At 56.8% G+C, this 23,947-nt stretch overlaps 3 protein-coding genes and 1 long non-coding RNA gene across 6 annotated transcripts in view; 1 reads left to right on the top strand and 3 right to left on the bottom strand.

Annotated features, from left to right (window-relative positions):
• Positions 1-4,986, bottom strand: part of LOC118996538 (guanine nucleotide-binding protein G(s) subunit alpha-like) — a 44,902-nt gene extending 39,916 nt beyond the window's left edge. For both annotated transcript variants that reach the window (XM_037059978.1, XM_037059979.1), the window contains exon 1: positions 4,428-4,986. In XM_037059978.1, coding sequence (XP_036915873.1) covers positions 4,428-4,971 — 544 coding nt within the window. In that variant the 5' untranslated portion in view covers positions 4,972-4,986. The remainder of the gene's footprint in view (positions 1-4,427) is intronic.
• The window catches only part of LOC118996540 (neuroendocrine secretory protein 55-like), a 48,095-nt gene extending 28,577 nt beyond the window's left edge, over positions 1-19,518 (bottom strand). Inside the window, exons 1-2 of the mRNA XM_037059980.1 lie at positions 19,263-19,518; positions 18,316-19,174 (exon numbers count right to left, since the gene is read on the bottom strand). Of these exons, the coding sequence (XP_036915875.1) occupies positions 18,358-19,092 (735 nt within the window). The 5' untranslated portion in view covers positions 19,093-19,174; positions 19,263-19,518 and the 3' untranslated portion in view covers positions 18,316-18,357. The remainder of the gene's footprint in view (positions 1-18,315; positions 19,175-19,262) is intronic.
• LOC118996448 (protein ALEX-like) lies at positions 4,994-8,608 on the bottom strand. The gene is made up of 4 exons (XM_037059835.1): positions 8,470-8,608; positions 6,871-7,001; positions 5,119-6,500; positions 4,994-5,000 (listed from the first exon to the last, which is right to left on the bottom strand). Exons 1-4 carry the CDS (start codon positions 8,606-8,608, stop codon positions 4,994-4,996), a joined length of 1,659 nt encoding a protein of 552 aa, XP_036915730.1.
• Positions 15,464-22,067, top strand: LOC118996541 (uncharacterized). 2 transcript variants are annotated; one of them, XR_005068509.1, is made up of 5 exons: positions 15,464-15,695; positions 16,968-17,103; positions 17,348-17,527; positions 20,013-20,179; positions 20,248-20,268. It is a non-coding gene; the product is annotated as an uncharacterized LOC118996541 (long non-coding RNA). The 2 variants fall into 2 exon arrangements; XR_005068510.1 differs by lacking the exons at positions 20,013-20,179; positions 20,248-20,268 and adding an exon at positions 21,294-22,067.
• Positions 22,068-23,947: the final 1,880 nt, after the last annotated feature.

Here is a 23,947-nt window from a genome sequence, read left to right as displayed (position 1 = left end):
GAGAAGGGCTTCTAAACAGTCTATCACAGCAGAACACTAAAAACATAGCGAGGCAGTGTGTGATAGCAACTGCATTCTATACGTATTGTTTTTCTGTGGAAACCTGAGTCTGTGAGAAAGCTTTAGATCCTGAAGAAAACCACGGGGGCATTTTAAAAAGAATCCAAAGAAAGCCTGCATCTGAAAGAAGAAGAAAAAGCCAAGGAACAGGCCCAGGCTGCAGCACCGGCTGACGACCTCAGCAAACGGTGGACGCCAAACGCCGCCGCAGTGATGCTGGGCATCTCAGCAATGGGAGCTCACGTTTCATGCACACTCCACGGTCACTTGGCCGGGAGTCTGCCAGGGCTTGGCCGTGACTCAGGAGAGCAGAAGACTGCCGGACACCGTCCTCCGACAAGGGATTTTAAGAGCACACAGGCCACGCATGATAATCACGCTTTACACTGAAACAATGCGACGCAGCTCATCACCACAGCTTTCGGAGAAGTGTGGATTCCTTCACTGACTTACCTTGCAAAAGCCTTTGAGCAGAAGTCCCTGACCGGTCGCCTTGGAGCTTTTGTTTTATTTGCCTATGAAATGGGGTCCTCTCGTGTTTTTATTGCCCAAGGCTGTTTCAAGGGACAAATGGGACTCTGTGGAAGGCTTTTATAAATACAGTAATAATGGGCTATCATTATGCGGAATCGTTGCTATTACTGGTTCCTAATAACTCTAGGGTAGTTTGTGTATCTCCTTCTTTTGGGTCAATAGGGAACAGACAAAACAGCTTCCTATCAGGTTTTCATTCATATATATATGGTGAATTCTAAACTTTAACCTACCTACATAGAAAAAAATGCTTTGTGAGAGAAATCTGGGGGAAACTGAATTTTAAAAGAGAGGAAGGAATTTTGGCCTTTGAGAAGCACGAGGGACAACTGGGAGACAGAAAAGGGAAAATGATAAAAGTCCCTCTTGATGCTCCAGATGTGACCTGCCAGGCCAAGCCCCTCCCACCTGCCAGGCCAAGCCCCTCCCACCGCACTGGACAGCTCAGTGGGCCCAGAAGACATGTGCCCGGGGGCGGGGAAAGGCGCCAAGGTGCGCACTGTGCATGGCGACTGCAGCTGGCTCAGTGCGGGAACAGCGTCATGGCAGAACGGCCACTGTGACGTGCGGCATTTGTGTGCACAAGTCAGCGCAGCAGCTACTATGACTTTCTAATCTAGCAGTCCCTTCGCTTCTTAAAACACGAGGGAATACACCCAAATTAGGTTTCCAGAACTGTTTAGGTCACTAACAGCATTCAAAAGGGCAAGAGAAACGTGGAAACTGCCCATTATTGGACAGTGCTGAATAAGAAAAAAAGGCTTCTAAACTCTTAGATATTCTGGAGTTTTAGTCATCCTATTGATTCTATCTATCTTCTAATCTTTTCCCCTTTTAAGAATCCCTGAATACAGCATGGGGAACACAGTCCATAAAATTGCAATAATACGTATGATGACATGTTACTGGACTCAGGGTGATAATTTTGTAAGGGGTGTAAATATCTAATCACTGTGTTGTACACCTGAAACTAACATAGCACTCTATGTCAACTATAATTTTAGAAAAGCTCTGTCATGTTAAGCTGTTTGGGCAATAAAACCAAAAAGGGCATATACATACACCAACACACACACACACGTTTTAAAGCAATAGATGAATCTGCACGTCACAAATTCGGAGCCACATCAAAGGATGGTCATTTGGTCTGCATTTTCAGTAGTGGGGAGATGGATGCCTTGTTTTATAGGTCAGGGCCAGGATGTTAGTAAATAAACCTCATCCCAAATGTAAGTCCTCACCCTTCCTCCTCTCCCCTTCCCAGTGAGTAGCTCAGACCCCAACGGGGCACCCTGCTTGGCACTTGGGCAAAACGAAACCTGGTCAGAAATGGCAAACCTGGCTCTCTGAGGTCAGACTCCTGGTCTGAGCTTGGTCTCCTGGACGACCACCCGGGGACAGAGCCAGGGCAGTACAACTTTGCTTTCATTACAGTTAAGGCTCCACCCCCAGCCCCTGGAACAAGGGAAACTTCTCAAGCTCTGAAGACTCGGCCCCAGACAGTTTTCTCTGCAGGGCTGACGTTGCATAACCTTGGGTATAAGCTTCCAGTATGGATTTGAGGGGACAGTGCTCCCCACTCTGAACCCCACCCCCCAGAACAGAGGGCTGGAGACATGGAGCAAAGGAGACTTTGGTAGAGACCTGCTGGGAAAGGCTTCATTTCACAAACGAGGCCATCGAGGTCCTAGCAGGCAACGGACACTGCCCATTAGGGGCCAGGCCCACACTGTCATTGGGCTCTCCTGTCCTCACCGAACTGTGTCCCCCTTCCCAGCAGAGGCTGGCTTCCAAGAGCTATGTTTGGGATATTGAAATGGGACTGTCACGGCAAAACCTGTTGTCTGCAGGAAAACAGTGCACTGTCATTTGAGGCTCTGTGGCTTCGGTGCAGTTGGCACGTCCGAAGTTTAAAGCACCTCCCTCTGGTAGGTTTTTGGTAAAACAATGACATCATTATCTCCCTGGGTGGGCGTAAATGACCATCACATTTAAAACTGCGATTTTTGAGAGACGCACGTCACAAAAGCATACAGTTACGTCGACAGTTATGCCATTCACGAAAACCATCACATATGATAAAGTATTCAACAGACATGTAGCAAAGCCTTAGAAATTGTGATCTTCAAATCCCTTGAAGTCTTAGAGATTAAATGAAAGAAATGAAGATTGTGGAGTTTCACTTTTGAAATTTTCATTTAAGCTACACATTCAGACCATTGCTAATTACTGCTTTGATTAACTGTGGCCCAATGAGTCAACACCCCCGATTTGAGCTTAAGGAGGCAAAAGGGGGTGGGGGTGGGGAGGAACCGGGGAAGGCCTTGAAGATAGGCAAGGGGGGTTGTGGGGGGGGGCTGGAGAGGGGGAAGGGGCAGGCAGAGGACCCCCAAAGGTACCCTTCTAATGTGATTATTTAAACACAAGACCTTTTGATATTTTTTTAAACCCCAACCCATCTGCAGAGGGTCTTACCTTTGAGCCTCTTTGCCCCCAGCTAAAGCTGCTTGAAAAGATTCACATGCAAACATTTATATTTTTCAAAAGTCATAGTCAGTGTTACCACATTTTGTCCACACACTTAAAATACACTTGGAACATTTTTTTAAGGTTTTATTTTAATTGCATTTCAAACACAAGCCGCCAGTTCACTCCCAAGTCACAACCCCTCTTTTAAGCCAAGCTCCTCCTACTGCACTGGGGTGAAAGTGTAAATGATTGGCTTACCTCAGGCTCGTCCCTAGGAAAAAAAATTATTTCATATTTTTAAAGCACAGCCACGCCCACCCCCTGGAACCAGCCCCGTGTGGTTTGGACCCAGACTCGCCTACAACAGGTTTTCGCGGTTTCCCCTCCCGCATCCCTTCACGCCCCCACCGGGCGAGCCGGGTGTGTGCAGAATACCGAGCGTCTGCGTGCAGACCCTGGCGCCCCAGATACCTGAGTGTCTGGTTTTTCAACCGTAAAGGCGGGAGGGTTTGGAGAACGAATGAGAAGTGAGGAAACACTTAGCGCAAAAGGAAAAAAGAGAGAAAGACATACAGGAAAAAACGGTTATGGAGGCCGGCGGGAGGCGGCCCCTCTCCCCGCAGCCTGGGCCCCAACACATTACCCAAGATGTCCCACCGCCATGTCTCTGCGGCTTCCGCGCCGCCCGCTGCAGAGTGCCAGCTCCCAGGTACCGCCAGAGTGTTCGAACACGGAAAGTTTTTGCCCGCGCCATGGCGCACAACACAAGACAGCCAGCTCCGCGATACAGTACGCAGTCGGCGGGTAATTTGGGGGTGCCAGGGTTACACTTGAGCATGTCATGCACAGGCGGACACAATATGGACACCAACACACACCAACAAGAAGCCGTCTGAGTCCAAGCAGCCGTGCCAGGCGAGGCAGAGGAGCACATTCCCCAACGACCCCCGCCCACCATGGCCCCAACCAGCTTAGCCGGGGGGGAACCCCGAGGCCCCTCCCCGGCAGTTCCTGGCTCACCTGTGGCCCCCGCCTTCCTGGCGGTCCCCCACCCCAGGACACGGGGTCGTCTTTTGGTCACTGGCGCTGGTTTGTCCAGCTGGAAACGACCCTCAGTGTTGTACGGTACCACTTTGCCCCCTGGAGGGTATGTACTTCAACCACCCAAGCCCCCCAGCAGCCCCCCCACCCACTCCCCAGGCCAAGTTGGGGCCCCTCACTGGAACTTTCTAGCAGGCTCTTCCGGCCTTTGCCCAGATACCCTCCACCCGCCACCAGGCCCCGAGCCCAGCCGGGCAGCCCTTCCCGGGCAGTCCGGGGTCCCCGGCGGCCCTGCTCCCCACGGGCAGAGTCCGCCGCGTTACCTAGAAGCAGCAGGCGGTGCGTGCACATGTAACCCATCTTCTCGTCCTGGAGCTGCGTGTCGATGAGCTGGCTGCGCTTCTTCTCCGAGCGCCTCTGAGCGCGCTGCTCCAGGGTTTCCTTGCACTTCTGCCTGCGCTTCTCTGCCAGGGGAATCTTCTTGACCTTGGGGCTGTGCGGGGCTCTGGGCTCGGTGCTCTCAGATCGGCCGAAGCAGCCCGTGAAAGCTTGCACGAGGAAGTTGCGGAGCAAGTTACGCTGCGGCTTTCGGCGGCGGTGACTTCCCTGGGACTGGAAGCAGTGCGAGCATCCGAAGGTCCCATCGTCGGATTCATCGCTGCTGCTGACCGACCCTCCGTCGTAGTCGCGGCCGCGCTCGGACCTGCCCCGCCAGGCATACGCGCGCGGAGGCTGCGGAGTAAGCGGATCGGCAGCCTGGATCTCGGGGCTGGGGGGTCTGAGGGTACGTATGAGCTTAGGGCGTGCTCCGGCACCAGGAGCTGCCCAGGCGACAGGCGCGGCTGAGGCTGCCCGGGCAGCAAGCATGGCTGGGGTAGCTGGGGCGGCCCTAGCGGCTGGAATATTGGAGACAGTAACGGCTGCCCGGGCGGCAAGGGCTGCCCGGGCGGCAAGGGCAGCCCGGGCGGCAGGGACTGCGCGGGCGGCAAGGACTGCCCGGGAGGCAGGGATTGCCCAGGAGGCAGAGGCTGCCCGGGCGACAGGGGCTGCCCGGGTGGCAGGCGCAGCTGGGGTGGCTGGGGCGTCTGGCGCGGCCCCGGCTTCTGGCGCGGCCCCGGCGTCTGGAGCGGCCCCGGGGTCTGCAGCGGCCCCGGCGTCTGGAGCGGCTCCGGCGTCTGGCGCGGCCCCGGCTTCTGGCGCGGCCCCGGCGTCTGAAGCGGCCCCGGGGTCTGCAGCGGCCCCGGTGTCTGGAGCGGCCCCTGCGGCAGGAGCTCCGTCTCCCGGAGAGGGGACTTGGCGTCCCTCTGCTGCGGCGGCAGCGGCTGAGTCGGCTGAGCTTCCTTCCATCTCGGCTGCTTCGCCCTCGACTGGGGGTCTCTCTCCCTCTGCTCGCTCTCTCTTAACTGGGGCTCTGGAGACCTCGATGGGCGGGCCGTCAAGCGCGATTGGGGGGCTGTCCACGTTGACGGGAGCGTCGTGGACCCCAATGGGGGCGCTGCCGATCTCGAGCGGGGGTCCGGAGATCTCCATTGGGGGGCTGCCGCCCACGAAGTGTGGAATAGGTCTGAGAGCCTCTCGAGATGAGCTGCGGATGGCGCCGGGGATCCAGAGGGGGGGCTCGTTCGTGGTGGGAGTGAGGAGGACCGCACTCGGCACCTCCAGTGATGAGAACTGGCTGCCGCCGCCGTGGCCAGTTTGTAGGCTGGCTCTCGGGAGCCCGGGGGGTGGGCTGTCGTCCCCGAAGACTGCTCCATCAAACTCAAATGGCATAGCCTCCTCAGGGGGAGGGCTGCCTCCTCCGAAGCCTGCGCTTGCTGGTCTGAGGGCTTGGGGCTCCTCGGGGGGAGTGCTCGAGACCCCCACTCCCGGGGCTCCTGGAGTGATGTCTGAGACCTGCAAGAGAGGCTGGCTTCCATCTGCCTGGGGAGGCTGCTCAGACTCATAGGGCATGGCTTCTTCGGGTGGAGGGCTGTAGCTTCCCAGGCCCGGTGTGGCCGCCCTGAGTGCTCTGGGCTCCACAGGCACTGGCCTGAGAGCCTGGAGGCCTGCACGGGCCACGTTGGTGTCTCCAGGCTGCTCCAGGGTCGGCCAGAAGCCTGCTGAGCTGGGCTGCTCGACTTCGAAGGGCATGGCTTCCTCGGGAGGTGGGCTGTAGCCTCCATGAGCTCTGGCTTCCTCCACACCTTCGCCAAGGCCCTGGAAGCTGGGTCTGGAGACCTCTGGGGACCCACGGGCCTCGCCCTCAGTCTCGATGGGGGTGGGCTCCCTGCGAGGCGGTGGGGTCTCCATCTCTTCGGCTGCGCTAGGCCCAGCACTGGGGGCAGCTGCCCCTGGGGCCTCCAAAGGTGGCTGCTCCTCGGGCTGTTCCCCGAGTTCAAGGGGGCTATCGCGTTGTCCTGACATATCGTTGCCGTCGAGGCGGTCGCACATGCCCATAACACGGTGGCGGACTCTTAAAATAAACTTGGGGCCCCGGAAGACGGAGCACCCAGCCAAACTAGGGTGAAGAAAATGTTTTCCAAAAAAGCCAAAGTACCAGCGAGAAAGTTCTCCAACCTCACTTGTCAGCCCTTGTGAGGTCTCAGGGGTCAGGGCCTCCAGCCGCAGACTACGGCAGAACCACCTCCGGTGTTGCTGGTGGAGTCTTATCTCCTTCCTGGACACTTTTTATGCCCTCAGGCTGCCCCCTGGCGCCCCCCACCCCCTTGGCCTGGCCTTGTTCCCTCCTCTCTCTGTCTCTCTCTCTGTCCTCCAGGCCAGCCCCGCCTGCTTGGATCTGAGGAGCGTGTCGATTCGGTCCGAAAATCGCTCGTAGTGCTCTCTCTCTGCCGCCAGGGGACGCCGGCCTGGTGCCCAGGCGGCTGCGGGAGCCGGCTTCTGTCTCCGGAAGCCCTGGACTTTGGGTAAGGGGGCGATGAGCGCAGGTCTCGCAGGGACGCTTTAGCTCCTTCCACTCCTCTCCCTGACTGATTGGGAGTCCTCCCTCCTCTCTTCTCCCCTGGCCAGAGAGAGAGAGCTCTCCTGCGTTGCGGGACACGTGACGCAAGACGTGGGCCCCGGGCGGTAGGAACGCAGGAACCGAAACCCTCCCTCCCAGACACAACAGTCTCTCCCCGGGGGGAGGAGTGCTGCGTGACGGTTTCTTCACCTCAAAGGACCTGTCGATTCAAGGGTCGCAGCCCCCAACCCCAGGGAGCCTTCAATCCTGAGCTCCCTAGTTCGGAGCGCAAGGTTTTGGGCATGTGGGAAGGGGGCAAGGTCACGTTCGAGAATGCGACAGGTGGTCGTGAGCCCACCAGTGGAGAGAAGGTGGTGAAGGGCGCAGGGATGGCGCGTGCGTGTGCACGATTTTTTAAAAATGCCTTGGGGTGCTTTCCACTGCTTCTGCGGCATTTGGTTGCCGGCTTGCCAAGGATGACTCTGTAAAGCACTTCATGTCCCCCATCCCCACCAACGCTCTGGGAGGGTCTCGGCAGTAGCTGAGGGCAACACAGGCTGGGTTCTCTCCCATTTATGTGGACAAATGACTCGGGGAATAAGAGGGTCTCGGGCACGTACCACGGAGACCTTCTAAACAGGAGCCGCGGCAGCATGAAATAGGGGGCGCAGGTTGCGCACGGGGACCCCACAGAGTGCAGGCCTCAGAGTTCCAGGGGTCCTACTGCTCTGGGGAAGGGTTAAAGAGGATTTCAGTCGGGATTTATTTATGGTGCTTATTTATGGTGCTTTCAGAGACTGGTCAACCCTGTGCGCACCGAACCCAAAGACACACATCGTATCGTGCCGCGCCGAGCCGCGCCGGCAACAGCTGCCGCGATGCGTGGCTGCCCGCCTCGGGTACCGGCCGTAGGGTCGGTCAGCCAGATGCTTCCTCTGGCTCCTCTCCAGCCCGCTTCCAGCCGCTCTCCTCTCATTATGGGAACCTCCAGGTAGCCGCTTTTACTTTCCAATCGCAAGAACCCGCTGAGGTGCCCCTAAACCTGGTAAAAAAAAAACACCAACCGCCACCCGCGCTCCCGTCTCCGTGGCGCGTGGTGGGCTCAGAGCTCGCGGGGAGGAGGTCCATACCACACTGCCTGGGCAGGTTTTACATGATCCGCGCATGTGTACATACTGGTCTGGCTCTGGGGTCTGTGGTGGGATCTGAGCCCCGGGAAAATTTTGTTGCTTGCGGATCATGTAAAACCGGGACATGGGCATCAGGTCTCTTATCAGAGGGTGACACGGGCTTGCGAGTCACTTTTAGGTTCAGGTGCAAGGCGGCTGGGCAGAAGAAAAGGGGTCCCCCGGCCTGCGGGCGGGGAAGGGATGGCGGGATGAATGGAACACGAGGCGGGCCGCCGCAAGCGCGGCGCGTCGCGGTACCAGCGAGCCGCGGTACCAGCGAGCCACGGTACCAGCGAGCCGCGGGCGGGCGAACCACTCGCAATCCGATCTCATTCAATCGGACGCTTCCCTTGTAGAATGAGAAGACCGCAGCCACAGCGCAGCCTTGTTCCCGCATCTGCCGCCGGTGTTGCCGCGCTGCGCGGAGGAAAGCTGATGGAGTCTCAGCCTGGGCAACGTTTGGGGTCCCCCAAAGGTGTATCATCTAACCTCTGTGAGTCTCCACACTTCCAAATGCCAACACTGAACTTTGGCTCAAACTTTAGCCAACTACATCCACGCGCAGCGCTTCAACTATTCCAGCATCCACTCAATGTGCCAACTGGGTCCCAACAGACAACTCGCTCCCCTCCGACCCCAGGGCTGGGCCAGCCATTGGGCTGGGGTCACGCCAATCAAGGCTGGTTGGCGAATGAGCAGGGGGCATTGGACCGGAAACCGGATATGAGTGGGAGGTCCAATAGGGGGCGCGGTGTTGGAACGCCCTAAGAGGTTGTGCTGATGGGGTGTTTGGAAATCAGTTAGGGGGTGGGCGTAGGGCGGTCAGACCCCGGGCACCGCGAGGCCGGCGAGCATCGTGGGGTTCACTTTAACTGACTCCAAAAACTCACAAAGTGGTCGGGAGCTCTCAGGGGCCAACCTCTGGTCTCCCTGATGGCGCTGGACAAACACACCCCACCGAGGGGGCGACTGCTGGGGCGAGAACGGAGATTTCCAGGACCCCAAGGGAAGAGAGGGCTGACCGCCCTGGTGCAGATGAGCAGCCCCTATGGATAAGGAGTTGAGGCCCCGGGGATGCTGAGCTCTGCCGAAGTGCAAGGTCAGTAGATGTGGGGTTTGAGCCCCAGGGAGGCCACGATGGGGCCCCAAAGGGACCGTTGCACTCGCCAGGCCTTGCTCTTTCCTAAAACACAATTTATCGAGCAGGGAGTAGGGGTCTCTTTGTTTGACACCCCAGCGGGCCCGTGGGCTGCCTTTGTTCCATGCTCTTTCTGGGGAGCACGTGCTTTGAAGGGATCGAGATTGGGCAAGTTACCATTCTAAAGGGTAAGCAGCATAGAGATGAAAGACCTTTGATTGGGCGGACCCTGAAAGTCGTGATGGAGACAATGGCAGTTCAAAAGGGCTTCCTTCCATGGAGGGACACAGGGCTTAACTATGAATAGGAGGTGGGGGATGGGAGGTGTTGACCCAGGAGGAGCAAAGATGGTAGCACATGGGGGTACAGGGCTGGGTAGGGCAAGCAGGCTACCGGGCAGTGGGAGAGGAGGCAGGAAAAAACAGATGGGGTCTCTTCCAGGACACCAGGAATATCAGGATAAGCAGTTTTGAGGCGAATTTGGTAGAAAATGGCACTGCAGACAGTCTTCTCGGTTGTCCCGTGGGTAAAGAGTTGAGGCTGGTATTAGGACCCGTTGGGGCAGTGTGCAGTGTATCTCAGAGAATACAGGGAGCAGAGGCCTACACCTGGGGAAGGAAGCAGGAAGGTTGAAAGAAGGACCCTCTAGCAACTGGTGCTAAAATTGCATAGAAGGCAGCAGAGCCAACATTTGACTCCTGGATGATAAAATCCAAGTGGAAAGGGAAGTTGGCAGGAGCTGACCTGAAGGCCGAGCCACATGGGGTTGGATGGGCAGAGGTGAAGGGTGGGCAGTCTAGGTGGTGATTTTACAGCCTGAAGTTTGGAAGAAAGGTAAAAACCCCAAATTCAAAGTGACAATCATCCTTATTGGGGTATGAGTTCGCTGGATCAGAAAATACCCTCAAGGGGAGAGATACATTTGGTGTCAGAATCTTGAACACTTGGAGAAGGGAAGGGAACCAGACAGGAGAGTGCAGAGGGCCAGGAAGGGCCCAGTGGCTACAGCAGAGGGGAGAAGGAGAATTGGGCAGCTCCGCTCACCCACATGGTGTTTCCTTAGCCTCCACACTGTCGGCACTGGGGGCCAGGTCCTCTGTGGTGGCAACTGCCTGTGCAGTGCGGGATGCTTAGCAGCATCCCCAGCCTCTACCCACTAGATGCCAGCAGCATCCCCTTAGTTGTAGCAGCAAGGAACGTCTCTCGACTTTGCTGAATGTCTCCTGGAGGGCAAGCCTGCCCCCGGCCCGCCCCACGGCAAAGCCACTGCAACAGGCTGAGAAGGGACTTTAGCTCTGAGTAGAATCACCCTGTTTTAAAGGTAAACTAGGATGAATTAAAAAAATGCAGCATGTAACTCTGATGTTCCTCTTTCTGTCCACTTGTGTGTATTTTTCTGTAGTGACTGGCCACCAGACTCCCCAAACCCTAAATTGCTTGGGTGAGTGGGGTTCAGAGCTGAAACTCCACCACAGATGTGCAGTGGGACTCCAGAGAACCTGTAAGTGTGGCCAGATGTTGGAGAAGTGGACCGACCCAAAAGGCAGCCGGGTGGCCTGGCCACGATCCGAGGAGTCTCTTATGGTGAGAGCTGGGGGTGATGCATGGATGGGCCAACTAGGGGCCACCCTGATTAGTGGGACCATCTGGTGAGCCTGCGCAGGGCTGGTGATCTTACTGGCTTAAGACAGAAGTGTGACGTTGCCTTGGCTGGACAGGGCCAGCGGTGAATGGAAGTGGGCAGCCCAGTCCAGCAACCCCTCCCCTCAAGGGGGCATGATTAGAGTCTGCTGTTGTCGTTTTCTAATGGCAAAGTTTCTGAAGCCCAGATTTCCAGTTCGGGAAGGCCTCCCACCCAAGAAGGAGGTATCTACTGCATAGGAGCGAAAAGGAATGAGGGAGGGGAGTCTGGAGCTGCTGGCAGGGCAGGCCGGGCAGGGCTACTGGAGGTGGCAGAGCTGGGGGGAAGGGGTGAAGGACTGAAGCTGTGTGCCTGGGTCTGGACCCTGTCCCTCCCAGGACTGTGGGACTTGGGGGCTACAGTGAGAACTGAGGGTCCAAACCCAGCTGGGTTCCAGCTGCTGAAAAAGCAGCAGTTTCCTCCACGTGAGGCACCAGGAATGGGACAGGACAGGGCACTGCGTCCCAGGTGAACCACACTTTTGGGGAGAGGCAGTCTGTGCAGACCAAATGGCCCAGGTGCCATAGGTTAGCAAATCCGCTGGCTTTTTTTGTAAATAGCTAACCCCACTGCAAAGAAGATATTCTTTCAGTGTGGCTCTGAACAGTATACCACTGCCACCTGCAGAGATGTAGTCCCTTTCCTTGGTGGCCCCACGTGTTACCCCGGGCTTCCCAAAGTCAGTCTTAGCCCTATACTGACGCCTCCACACCAGCACATAGAACCAGCAAACAACAGTCGACATATTTACACTGGGGGATTCTTACTGCCAGGTGCACAGACACATCCAGATTGTAAGTAGCTGCCTGTCAGCCTCCACTCTTAGCTCATCCCCGTATCCCTGGAAGCCGTAGCGCCGTAGCGCCCTAGCGCAGAGGAGAGGAGGGCCCTCTGACAGAGGGGGTGGGCCAGGGGGAAGGAGCAGAAAGCGGGAAAGCCCACCCTTTCTGTTGGCGGTACTTCCCCCTGCTGTGGCCCTGGGGGGGGGTCAGTGCAGAACAGCCTCTGCAGCCCAGACCTGTCATTCGTTGTCAGTGGGGTTTCTTTCAAACGAGGGAAAGGAGGGTCTTCCCACCAGTTTCGAGGAAATGGCAAAAGGGAGAGGACACCGGGAAGAGAGCTGGGACCACTATGACACTTCTCAGCCTCCCAGTGACAGATGGTTTCTGAGTGCTGACTGAGTAGCAATAAGACTTGAAGCCGTTCAATGAATTACTGTTGAGCTCAGATGCGCTGCATCTCCTGCCTCCCGGCATCTCTTCTGCCCAACTCGGCCGATGGAGGCAGCAGCAGCCCACTGCTGTCTGCAGAGGGGTCTGCAGGACCAGGCTGTCGCAGGCTAATGCCCACCGAAGCGGGGAGCGCCTCTGATGGGTGAGGGGCAGGGGCAGAGGCAGTGCTGATACTAAAGACGGCGGGACCCAGGCCTGGGGGAACTGCCAGAGGCTGCTCTGGGGCCCAGTGGCCAGGGTCCCCCACAGTGAAGCCAGCACCTTCTGGAGCTCGCTGGCTGTGCTCAGCCCTCGTCTGCAAGGGCTGCCCAGCTCTGCCGCACCGGGCTGGAGGGGTCCCCTGACCACTACGCAGGCGCTGTGGGTCCAGACAGCCCCCAGCCTGTGCGTTCCTTCTCCGGGTTCACTGGTGATGCAGCAGAGAATTTTGAGGGGAGAAGTGGCCAATCCAGAAAAGACAAACAGTACCAAAGGAAGGGGGCTAATAGGGGGGTGACATGGGGGTTGGGGTGCTGAGAGGGAATCCCGGAAGATAACTTTGGCTTTAGTGGAAGCTCTGTTTAAAATTTCCGTCATTCACGGTGGAAATTCCAGGCCCCCTGGGGGCTTCTGGCCAACATCATTTGCATGTAAGGGGAATGGTGTATCTCACCCTCACCCAGGGCCCCAGTTCCCCAGAGCGAATTTTCCTAATGAAGTCTAATTGACACAGCAACATAAACCAGGCACTCAGAGACCAGCTCTTGCCTGGGGGGAGGAGAGACTTGTCTTCTTCAGGTGCTGCCAGCTCGAGGCCCTGTGTCCCTCACACCCCTTAAGTTGGGGCCCCTCCAAGAACCAAAACCTAAGATTTAGGATTTGAACTACAAAACAAGATTTCCTAAGGTGTAAATCTTTGTTTGGTGGAAGCGCGTGAGCTGAGCTACATGTATGGCGACTCCACTGCACCCATGGAATTGAAATTTCTGGGCCAGGTCTATAAGAGACCGGGGGTGGGGGTATGAGCAAGGTCAAGGGTAGTGTATCTGAGCTCTCTCTGCCAGTGGCCCTCCACTGCTGTCCTCAGCTATCAAAATGCTGTCAAAGACTGCCACTTAGTGTCCCCTAACCCCCACCCCTTATTTCTTCAGGTTGCGCTGGATGGCCCAAACATTCACAGGCCTCGAGCCGCCGCCCCCAGCCCCCCTCTGCCTTCCCTGGGGCTTCCCTGCACCAGTTCTCTTCCCCCAACCTCACACCTTTGCCCTGGCCACCCTCAACTCTACCCTGCACGGTGGCCACCTGTCTCCCGCCCACGCAGCCTCATTTCACTCACTTATTCCCTTGGGCCTTTCTGATCCCCACACCCACTGTCATCTTGTACCGTGAGCACCCTAAAATAAGCACCCTACACACTGGCAGGAGCACAGCCTCCCAGGAGCAGGGAGCTAGCCTGGCGGGCTGGGGCTCCTGCCTGTGCAGCCTGAGCCCTGGCAACAGGTGACTGTGGCCCGGGGCCTTGGGGCAGCTGAGTCACCGGGCTGTTGAGTTAACTAGGCACCACCAGTACCAACCTCTGCTCTGGGGGCTTTGGGGAAAACCAAAACAAAATTCATTGAAAAGGGGGAAGCAAACATCAGTAAAATTCACCTTCTCTATACTATTGCCTTGTACTGTGGGGCCAAAAAAAGGTTAAATATCCAACAAAAACGAGATGTTCAATCACTTAATTTGACATAAGCCAGTTTGGTTTTGCAGACATTGGCTCTGCTTTTACATCCGTGCGTTTACAATAGAGGCAGCGTCGTTTGGGGGCAGGACAGAAACTCTGAGTCACTCCCGGGCCCCGTGGCACAGAGACAGTGCCGCCGCACTCGAGAGTGGCTGGTCATCAGATGGCACAGGAGAGATGCAACTGAGAGAAAAAGTCCAAAAAAGCTCCTGGGAGGGAGTGATAATGGAAAAAAAAAGGTGGAGAAAATCGGTTTATCCTAACTAGCTGCAGCTTGTGAGCCGCTTGCTTCGGGCCTGGCCTAGTCAGGACACTTGGAGGTATTCCTGAAGCACATTCACCACCTGTGGTCAGTGAACACTGGTGGTCAGCGCCGCAGTCTGTCTGCTGGCCCTGTGCCCCCCCGCCCCCCCGAGCTTGTTCTCACACAGAGGGCGCAGGTGGGGGAAGCAGCCTCCACGAGACCACTGCACCTCTGCCTGTGTCCCTCATGGGTTAGCCACGGGATAGTCACGGGCACATCATGGGTGCAGTGGGATCCTGTGTTCTCGAACTGGCCTCCTGCCATCATTCTGCCCCCAATTTAAAACCAGATTTGACAAACTCAGATTACATCAACACAAAACAGACTTATTCACAACTGGTGCTTTTGACTTGATCAAGCTTTGAAAAATGTTTTGGCTCCATTAGTGTTCAAACTGGGCAACTCTAGGTTTCTTAAAGGAATCGGCCTGTAGGCCTGTGGAGCTGAAAGGCATGCTGGGAATACCCCATGCAGCCGCTTCGTGTTCCATGTGGAGAAACTGAGGCAGGAGACATGCTGGGTTTGACCGGAGGCCGCTGGGCAGTCAGGGACTAGAAGATCCTTGGACCTGACGTTCTAGTGCCCGAGTCACTGACCCTGCAGAGCAGCGGAGGGGCCCCTCTCCCCATTCTGCAGCTCAGGGGTTACAGCTGTCGTTTGAGACTGGTCCCCTGTGCTGAGCTGTGACATCACTCCCTGCTGGAAGCTGCATTTGGTTTCAGGATCGTTTCTTGTTCTAGGTAACTTTCTGTTAAAGAGACACCCCCCCTCCACCCAGGGTCTCTGCTGGGTCCCCTCTGCACAGCTGCCCTTGGCATGAAGAGTGGCAAGGATACAAATCCACGCAGGGGCTTTTAAAAAATACCTCGTTCTTACCGACACTGAAGTCTCAGCTTGCTTCTTCATTAAACCTGTAGCACAGCTGCCGAAATTGGGGCGGGGTGGGGGGTGCAGGGGGCACATCAAGTTCATTCAAGACCCATTATCTTAGACAGTTCCAAACTTTAACCTTTCCAGTTCTTCAGTTCCGATAAACATTAATTCAAAGTTTGCCAAAACGTAGGCGCGCGCGCACGGCGGACTCTCAGGACCACGCAGCGTTCGGACAGGGCCCCACGGCCCCCCAGTGCGGACAGTCAGGTTAGAAGAGCAGCATCCAAGAGAAAGCAAGTCCCCAGTGAGCGGATGACTGAGTAGCAAAGGAAAAAACCCTAAAAACATTGGCGCACATCAGCAAGTTCAACTAACTTTGTTCTCCTCTCTCTGTCTGCCTTTAAAATACTGTGAAATACTGGAGATATTCTCCTCTGTGGTCAACAATCAAGTCTACCTTTCTGGAGAATTCCCTCACCAGACCCAACCACATCTCTTGCTGACCGCCTGGTGAGCCAATTCAAATGCTAACTTCAGTTTAACAGGTGAGACAAAGGGCTGCTGGGCAGGCTAGTGAGTTGGGAGTGCTTGCAGAACTTGCCAGAAACATCTCTGGAAAAGAAAGGGAGGTGAACATAGGTGCCTTGGGCAGAAGAGGGTTTGGGGTGTCTGTGTTGCAAAGCCCCCTCTCCTCAGGAGGGCCCTGGGCACTTCCCCGGGGGTCTGGCAAGGCTCTCCGTTGTTCTGTATGGAGCCTAATGGATCTCATGCCCTGGAGCAGGATGGAAGGAGGAAGTGGGGGAGGGGAGGACTGTGGGGGTGGGTAACAGGTTTTCCCCATCAGTTTGCAGAGAGAGTGTCTGAAAGATGGCAAACTCTTTGTGTGTTCCTAGATGCCCCTCCCCCCTCAGTGAACTTGTATATTGCTTACAGTTTTTTTAGCCAGCCTCCTCGTGCAGACTCGGGTGAGGGGTACAGGCAAGGCACTGAGGACTTTTTAAAGAACTTGTTTAATTCCTCTTGCAACAAGGCAACATGCTAATTTCTCTGGTGAAAACCCTACCTCTGTAGAAAAACCGGTGAAAGTAGCCCCAATCTTTGAAAGTTAGCTCCCCACACTGAAAAGCAGCCCCCAAAGCCAACCGGAACCCTGGCTACTTCTGCCTCGTCACTGGTGAACTCAGGCTTTGCCCAAGGGAGAGCAACACTCAGCCACAGGGAGAAACACAGCATCACCATAAGCAGAAGTTCCAACTTTGGGGAGCTTCACTTCACTAAGCAATTTCACACGTTCGAGTCACCGGCACAGTTCGGCATGGCTCAGCACGGCTCAGCGCGGCATGGCTCCGCGGGGCTCGGCGCGGCTCGGCGCGGCTCGGCGCAGCGGGGCTCGGCGCGGCAAGCCTGACCCCCCTGCAAGCCCAAGGCAGCCTCCAGACTTAGGACACCTCCACCCGGCCTGGGGAAGCCCCTGGCCAACCAGCCACCGGCGGAGTGTTTGCCCACTGGGTATTTACACATGAAAACCACAGCCACGGCGCGCACAACTTAGTCCCAGGGCGCAGTGCCACCTTCCCTAGGGAGGAGACCTGGAAGCAAGACCGTTCAAAGGTCCGTTCCTTCTGGCTGCTTCCTTTTTTGTAGGATTCTAAGAACCCGACCATCTTTTCAAGCCTCAAAATGCTCACCTTTCCCCCAAGTCATTCTCTCAGAATAATTCAAACCCCGGGAAAAATCAGACGCACACGCACCAAGATGGATTTCCAAATCAGGAGAGGTTTTGTAGATATGTTTCACTTATCCGTCTTTTCCCCCAGGACTGGTGACAAAGGCACACTTTCTGCACCGACGACGTGTTACCGGACTGCAGCCGGTTTTGTGTTCGGATACAGGGGCAGTTTCACCTCAGATTACAGATTTTAAACTTGGCTCCACCCGAGCTGAAAATGGCCGGTGAGCGCCGCCTCCCCACCCAGAGGCTGCCGAAGCTGCCGCCCTACCCCATCTCGACCCATCGCCCAAAGACTTGCGTTGGGTCGGAAACCTTTCCCCAGCTCCGCGGGTGCCACACTTTTGGGGACCCTTTGTAGGTGTCCTGACGATCTACGTGGCCCCTCTCCAGCCCACTTCTTGTTCTGCTTTACCTTTCCGAACATGAGCACCTCTCAGGTCTCTCGACCCTCTCTCTCATCACCAGGGTACTGCGCAAACAGCCCGGGACCTCTCCATCCAGGCTGCACCCAGCCCTGCTGCCAGAACAGCTGCGCCAGGAGGTTGGAGATACCCTGACGCAATGTGACCAAGCCCGCGCGGCACCAACCTCAGCAGCCCTAGAGGCACCCCTGAGGCTCTCATACCTCCTCTGCCTGCCCTCCAGGTACCGGAAATCTTAGGGAACTGCCTGGGGCTCTCGAGAGGTCGGCTCTAGGGTGCGCGAGGGCAGGTGTGCACACTCTTTGTGGCGGTCTCAGCCCCGCCAGCGCTGGGAGACTGGTGGTGGCCAGGACTGGTGCACAGCCGCCTGGGGCACTGGCACCCAGGATCCCGAGGCTCCAAATTGGAAGCACCGGGACTTGGGCTCCAGGCTCTGAGTGTCTTAAGCACCTCGCGCAACTTTCCCCGCCGGCTGTCCCCAGAGTTCTCTCGCCCAATGCTGGTCTGGTTACTTTTCGCACATTGCAACAGTGTCGCTACAGCGCGGCTGCTGTGGCTTTGTGAAAGTTGGCGCGCGCCCTGCGCACCTCCAAACCACATTTCAGGCACCCGCTAAAGCCAACTTGTTTGAGACTAGCCTTCTCCAGGAGGGAAAAAAGCGCAGAAAACAACTGACTTACCTGTGCTTTTGGGGTGTACAGTCGGAAATCTGGGGCATGTCCGGGATCCAGTTGTGCGTCCTGGGCACCAGCTCGGGCCTCAGGTGTCTCCAGCGGGGTGCAAGGAGCCTCCCACCGTCCAACAAGCCTTTGGCCACCTGGCCGCCCTCCGGCACACTGGGGTGATTTGGGGAGCCCTTCTGGGCTCGCCCTGGCCCCCCACTTCCCGGGATGGCTAGCAATGCCCAGTCTCGTCCCACTTTCCTCCTGACCTGCCTTTCCTCCTCCTTCCCTTCCTCCCGCAGCTCCCACCCCGACCCCAGCCTCCCCAGTTTCGCGGTGGGCAGCTCACCTGAATCAAAGAAAACAAGGAGAATCTGGACCGAGCCCTCCATTAGTGGCGCCGGATGGGGATGGGTCCCCTCTTGGAAGGGGACTCCGGGGATGGGTCGCGGCGGGTGGGCTCCCTGGGCTTGCAGCGGCGCTGCTGCTCCTCCTTTTTTGGCTCCACGTATTCTTGCGGGTCCCTCGGATCCTTGTCCTTGGGCTGGGGCACCTCCCGCTCTCTGGGGCTCCTGGGCTCCTGAGTGCTGGACTGTGCGCGGCTTGGGGAGGCGTCGGGGCTCCGCAGCCTCAGAGCTTGGAGACGCTCAGTGAGCGACTGGCCAAAGGTGCTCTGCTTGGGCACCACGGGGCCGCGCTCGTCCTCAGGCTCGGTCTCGGGCTCAGTGGTGGGGGCGGTCTCCGTCTCGGTGTCGAAGTCGATCTCAGAGTCAATTTCAGACTCGGACTCGGATTCGTAGTCAAAGTCTTCCTCGTAATCTGGACACCCGGGGAGGGACACCCGGTTTCGGTCTGCCTCCGCGTGCTGGGTGTCAGACTGGGGGCGCTGGGGCTCAGGGAATACCTGGGCGGCGGAGCGGTGGTGGGCGTTAAGAAAGCTCCGGCGCTGCTGGGCAGCCGCGCGCTGCTGGGCGCGGGTGTTGGAGGTGGCAAGGGCGCGGAGGAGCGCGATGGAGCAGGAGAGCCAGAGGAGCGCAGTGGCAGCCCGGCGGCCAATGGATGGGCACAGATCGTTGTAATTGTGGCGAGCTCGGCGCCACTGGTGAACCCGGGACCTGCGATCCATTCTCCTAGGCGCACACCGAGATGCCGACCCGCTGCCCTCTGGCTCTGCAGAGAGCAACTCCGGTGCGCATGGGCTGCTAGAGCTGAAAAAGGTGCACCTCACGAGGTGAGAAGCTGGGTCCAGAGGTCCCAGCCCCACCTCGGTGGAAGGGCAAAAAGGAAAGAACCTACCTTTCTGCCCACTCAACTTTCTAAAGCTCCGCGCTTCTGCTTGCCTCTGAGCAAAAAGAAGGGGTGGGGAGAGGGGAGGAAAAGTCTGTCTCCTCGCAGGCTCCTCTCTTGAAGTCTCAGACTCTATAGTCTAAGACTTGGGAGAGGTGCCTCCGCTGGTCCTCTCGCCTTGGAGAGGAGAGAGGAGACTGAGGCGAGGGGAGACAGGGAGAGGTTCTGCAAAGTTGCGCGCCAGGACTTCTGCCGGGCATGTGCAGTAAGGAGGCGGGGGCGCCTCCCAGCGAGCTGCGCGGCGGCGGCGGCGAGCCGGTGGCGCAGACCCTAGTGGGCCGGCAGGTGGCAGGAGGGAACCTTGTTTGAAAGGATTTTGGCTAAGTGAGGGGCGGGGGCCTGATGGGTGCCAAGAAGCAAGGGAGTGAGCCACAGGGTAGAGTACTTGGGCACCTGGGCATGGCAGGGGTACTCCATGGGGTCCACACCACCTCCCGGACTTCCCCAGTGAGCAATCTTTAACAGGAACAAAGCCAGAAGCAGCTCAGACCAAACAGAACTGCAGACATTCAGGGGGAATGAGAGTCCCTACGTGAGTATTAAGGATCCAGCCCTGGGTATTGTCCGAGGGCTTAATAGTTTGAGGTTGGTAACCTCAGGCAGTCATTAATCATGAAACCACCTTTGGCAGATCTGTTATAGTGACTATGAGTTCAGAAATTACCAAACAATTCGCCCCCCCCCTCCCCCCGCCTACAGTCTCAACCTGCTAATTACCTCATGGACAAGTAAGCACCTTCCCTAGGAAGGGTCCCCGCAGACCAGCTAGCCAGCCTGCCAGCCCACAGGTGGACTGCCCTGAGCACCAGCTGAGAACAGGTGCTGGAGGCGTGGCCTCAGAAGCGCCTTTCCTGCACTGATAGGAGGTAAGGACAACCGACACCCCCCCATACACATGCCTGTAAAGGCAAACCTCACTGGGTACTCCTTAAAGCTCTCTCACAGGTTTTCAACAACATCCATTCACTCAACAAATATTTATTGAGAGCTGAGCTCTGTTTTAAGTGCTGAATAGGTAGGACTGAAGAGAAAGGGGGGAATGTCAGGTTAAGGAAAGGATGTTTAGGGCTAGCCTGCGGTGAGTCAGCACCCAGGGCCCCTCCATGGCCTCCAACACTGTATTCTAGCTTGAGTTCTTCCTGAGAGAGCCACAGGCTCACCTAGAACGTTCAGCTTGGGGGACAGCTCCACACCCTGGAGCACGGCATTGAACTCTAAGGGCTAAAAGGTTGGAGGGAGTTTATGTAGCTCTTCTCAGCTCCGGACAATCAGGTCAGCCCCGTGTCCTCGAGGGGAGCCCTGGAATGCCATGGTGCAGGAAAGCACGGTCCTTTGGAAGTTCTGGCGTTCCCTCTGTGACCGCTGTTCTTCTGGGGTTGTGCCTGCCCCCCTCTTAAAATAGGGTGTACCCCTTTGCCATAGTGGCAAGACCAAAAGTGGTAGAACTCAGGGCAAAACCACTTCCTAGAGTCCACAGCCATGTTGATGAGGCTGCTGCACTAGGGACACGTAGTTTTGGTGTCTTCAAGTCCATGTGGGGGAAACATGAAGGGGCACAACCTCCTAGAAAGCTGCTTTCCCTTGCGGCCCACTGGCCGTCCCCCCGGTACCCCCTCCCGTTGGCCGAGGAGTCCCATGCCCCAGCTGTGGGCAGTGTGGCAGGGTGTGCCCCCACGCCTCAACGCCGGGCCCACTTTCAGACGAGCACATTCAGAGTTACACACTCGGTACTAGTCTGGCGGCAGCTCTGGGCGTGTGGAGGCTTTATTCCTCGTCTGGACTGGTCCTGACCCAGCTCCTCGACTGTGTCTGTCTGCCGTGTGGTGTCCTTCCTTCTCGTGTGGAGCATTACAGTGCTGACTGGTCTGATAAAGTGGGGTTCAGCTGGCAAACCCCATGAAAAGCTACTGTCTGCATTCTAGTTGTACTCTGTTCCAGCACTTTCCAGAGAAACTGAAAGGGTTTGTTTTATTGTCACAGGTGCCTGGATGGCTCCAGTCATCGTGTGGCTGTGATTATGGGACGCTGGACAGGGGCATCTGGAGCTGGGCATCTCAAATCCTGATCTCTCTGCCGTGAGGGGAACATTTTAAGGGTTCTGCCCACAATGTCACACCTGCTTAATTTTTTTCAAGGAGCTCAGCCTGTTCACGGGGCATGGAACATAAAGACCCATTCAGGTGGTTTTAGGCACACATGGCCACTGGCGAGTGCCCCTGGCGTGGGGATGAGTGCCAGCTGTCGGCACCGGTGTGGGCGATGCTTCCCGAGGAGGCGTGCAGCATGTCGCGAGGGCTGCGTGCCTGTCATGGAGGTGGCGGCCCAGAGTAGGTCCACGCTCACACATGCACTGAGGTGGCCTGCGTTATTCAGAAAGGTGCGTTGCGTAACACTGAGTCCATGTTCTGGACTGGATTCTGCATTAGTAACGCATGTTCTTTGCAAGATGCATTTTAATCAGCAAACAGACATTGAACAAGACACTGCACTGCCGAGCCCCGGTCTTGCACTTGCAGATACATCCGGCGTCCGGCTGCCAGGGCTCGGGAGGAGCCGGAGGACTGCGCTGAAATGGTGCTGTCTCGCACTGCGCACCGAGGTCGAGCAAATGGATCTGTGCAGAAATGCTCTTTAAAATGCATTATGCGCGTGACTTTAAAAAGTGCTTGCTGCAGAGTGAATTTCAAAGAGGAGCAAGCGGGTGATGAACGACCTCGGGTTGTTAGCAGCTGAGGAGTGAGGGGCTGTGTCTGTCTGCCGGTGAATACAGTGCAGACGTGCATCACTGGCGGGGCTGTGCAGCGGAATGCGGGTTCCCGTCGTTACCGTGTTGGACAGTAAGGTGCTTATTTGGAAGAATTTGAGGAATGTCATCTTCAGCCCCTTCGAGGATTGTCCTCTGGAAGAGGCATTAAGATGTGTTTTGAGTGACTCCAGAGGCAAAATTAGAACTGACGGGTGTTGGTTACAGCAGGCAGATTTCAGCGGAGCCCAAGGAGGACTCTAACAATTAGGGCTCTGAAATGGAATGCCTGTCAGGGCTGGGTGGCTCTTTGTCAGAAGCGGTCTTCAATCAAAAGACAGATGACCACATATTGGAGATATTTTCCATGGCACTCACGGGCCAGGGAGGGGGGAGCTGGGTGCAGTACGGGTTCTGATTCCATGAAAGGCACGTGGAGGCCCTGGGACGGTCTGGGGGCTCCTCCGACTCTGCTTCTATTTTAGAAGCGTTGGAAAGTGCAGTGGCTCAGTGACAGGAAGGAATGTTTGGGTGGCATTTCAGGACATGAGCAAACAGGTGTGTGCTGTGGACCTTTTGTAACCAAGATAGGGCTCGTAGGCCCTTTGAGCCAAAACTCACTTGTTAAAGCAAAGAAATGAGCCAGGTCTGTCTGTTCATTACGTTGGTCCTCTTTGCCTCCGTTCCCGGAGCAGTCTTGGAAATTAAAAATGACACTGGCTGTTCTACAATCGTGCGTTGGGTCTCTTCTGTGACCAGGACCTCATCCAGGCACTGTGAGGAGAGGCGGTCATGGGGAGCCAACGCCTGCCACCCAATGGCACAGTGTGCACATCGGTGTGGAATGCCCCCGAACAGTCAGCAGTGGGTCGCCAACAGGTGTCAAAGAATAAGCACATCCACACCAGATACGGAAACCTAGGGGGAAGCTGGTGCCGGCAGTTACAGCCAGAGGCAGAGTTTAGCCGGTGGGTCTCTACCTAGAGATTTCCTTTTCGAAGTCCCTGGGAGGGTTGTGTCCCATCCCGTCCCCTAGGTGCAGAGCTCTGTGCTGGTCACTCTGGGGAAGACAGGCGGACCCCATGAGTTCTCAAAGGCTTGCCAGGCTCTTGTCGTGAGTCCCACGGACACCACCCACTTTCCAAGAGGAGACAGAAGGCCAGGGATTGGTTCTGAGCTGCCAGGCAAGTGGGCACGATGGCTCTCGAGCCCTTTTTCTGGCCAGTCCTTGGAAAGGGCCGCTTGTCAGACGACTGTGGGTAGGAGTGAACGGGGGTGGGGGCTGGAGTTGCTCCCCACTCCTGACCAGGGCCATCACCGGACGGGCCCTGCCTCCTTGAGAAGTCGGCTGTGCCCGCCCACTCACCCCGCAGGTCTGGGTGCAGTGTAGACGGGTGCAGTGTAGACGGGTGCAAGCTGTCTCTCCCAGGCTCCTTTGCTCTCTCCCAGGGTCACAGGGACTGAGAGTGGCGGGCACTCACCAGCAGGAGCGGGGACTGTCCTGAGCTCCTGATCTTGTGATTTTGGGTGAATGTCATCTAGAGCTAAAAACAAACTGGGGCAAGTAATCTTTGTGACATGACCAGGTTCCGTCCAGGCCATTTTGGGGACGATAGGACTCTATGCCCTTCCCTTTGAAAGGGAGACAAGGTCACCAATGGGCAGACTTCTGTGTCAGGACCTGGAGTGGCCTTGCCTCCCGTCCCCATGTGCTCCACAGAGGTTCTCTGTGGTCCACCCCTCCCTCCTGCTGCCACAGGGCCAGCAATTTCTCGGCTCCTGGTCTGACACACAGCGTGGGCCTCTGGGGCCTCCCGCCTGTTTCAGCTCCAGCTCCAGAGTTCAGGCGGTTTGCCCTCTGCCCCAGCCTCTTGCCTGACGGCGTCCCGTC

The sequence above is a fragment of the Sturnira hondurensis genome, unplaced genomic scaffold (genome assembly GCF_014824575.4).
Source record: "Sturnira hondurensis isolate 20B ecotype Veracruz unplaced genomic scaffold, ASM1482457v3 Scaffold0011378, whole genome shotgun sequence".
Classification (NCBI taxonomy): Eukaryota; Metazoa; Chordata; class Mammalia; order Chiroptera; family Phyllostomidae; genus Sturnira; species Sturnira hondurensis.
The sequence above is the reverse complement of the archived record's forward strand: the minus strand, read 5'-3'. Positions and strand labels throughout refer to the sequence as shown.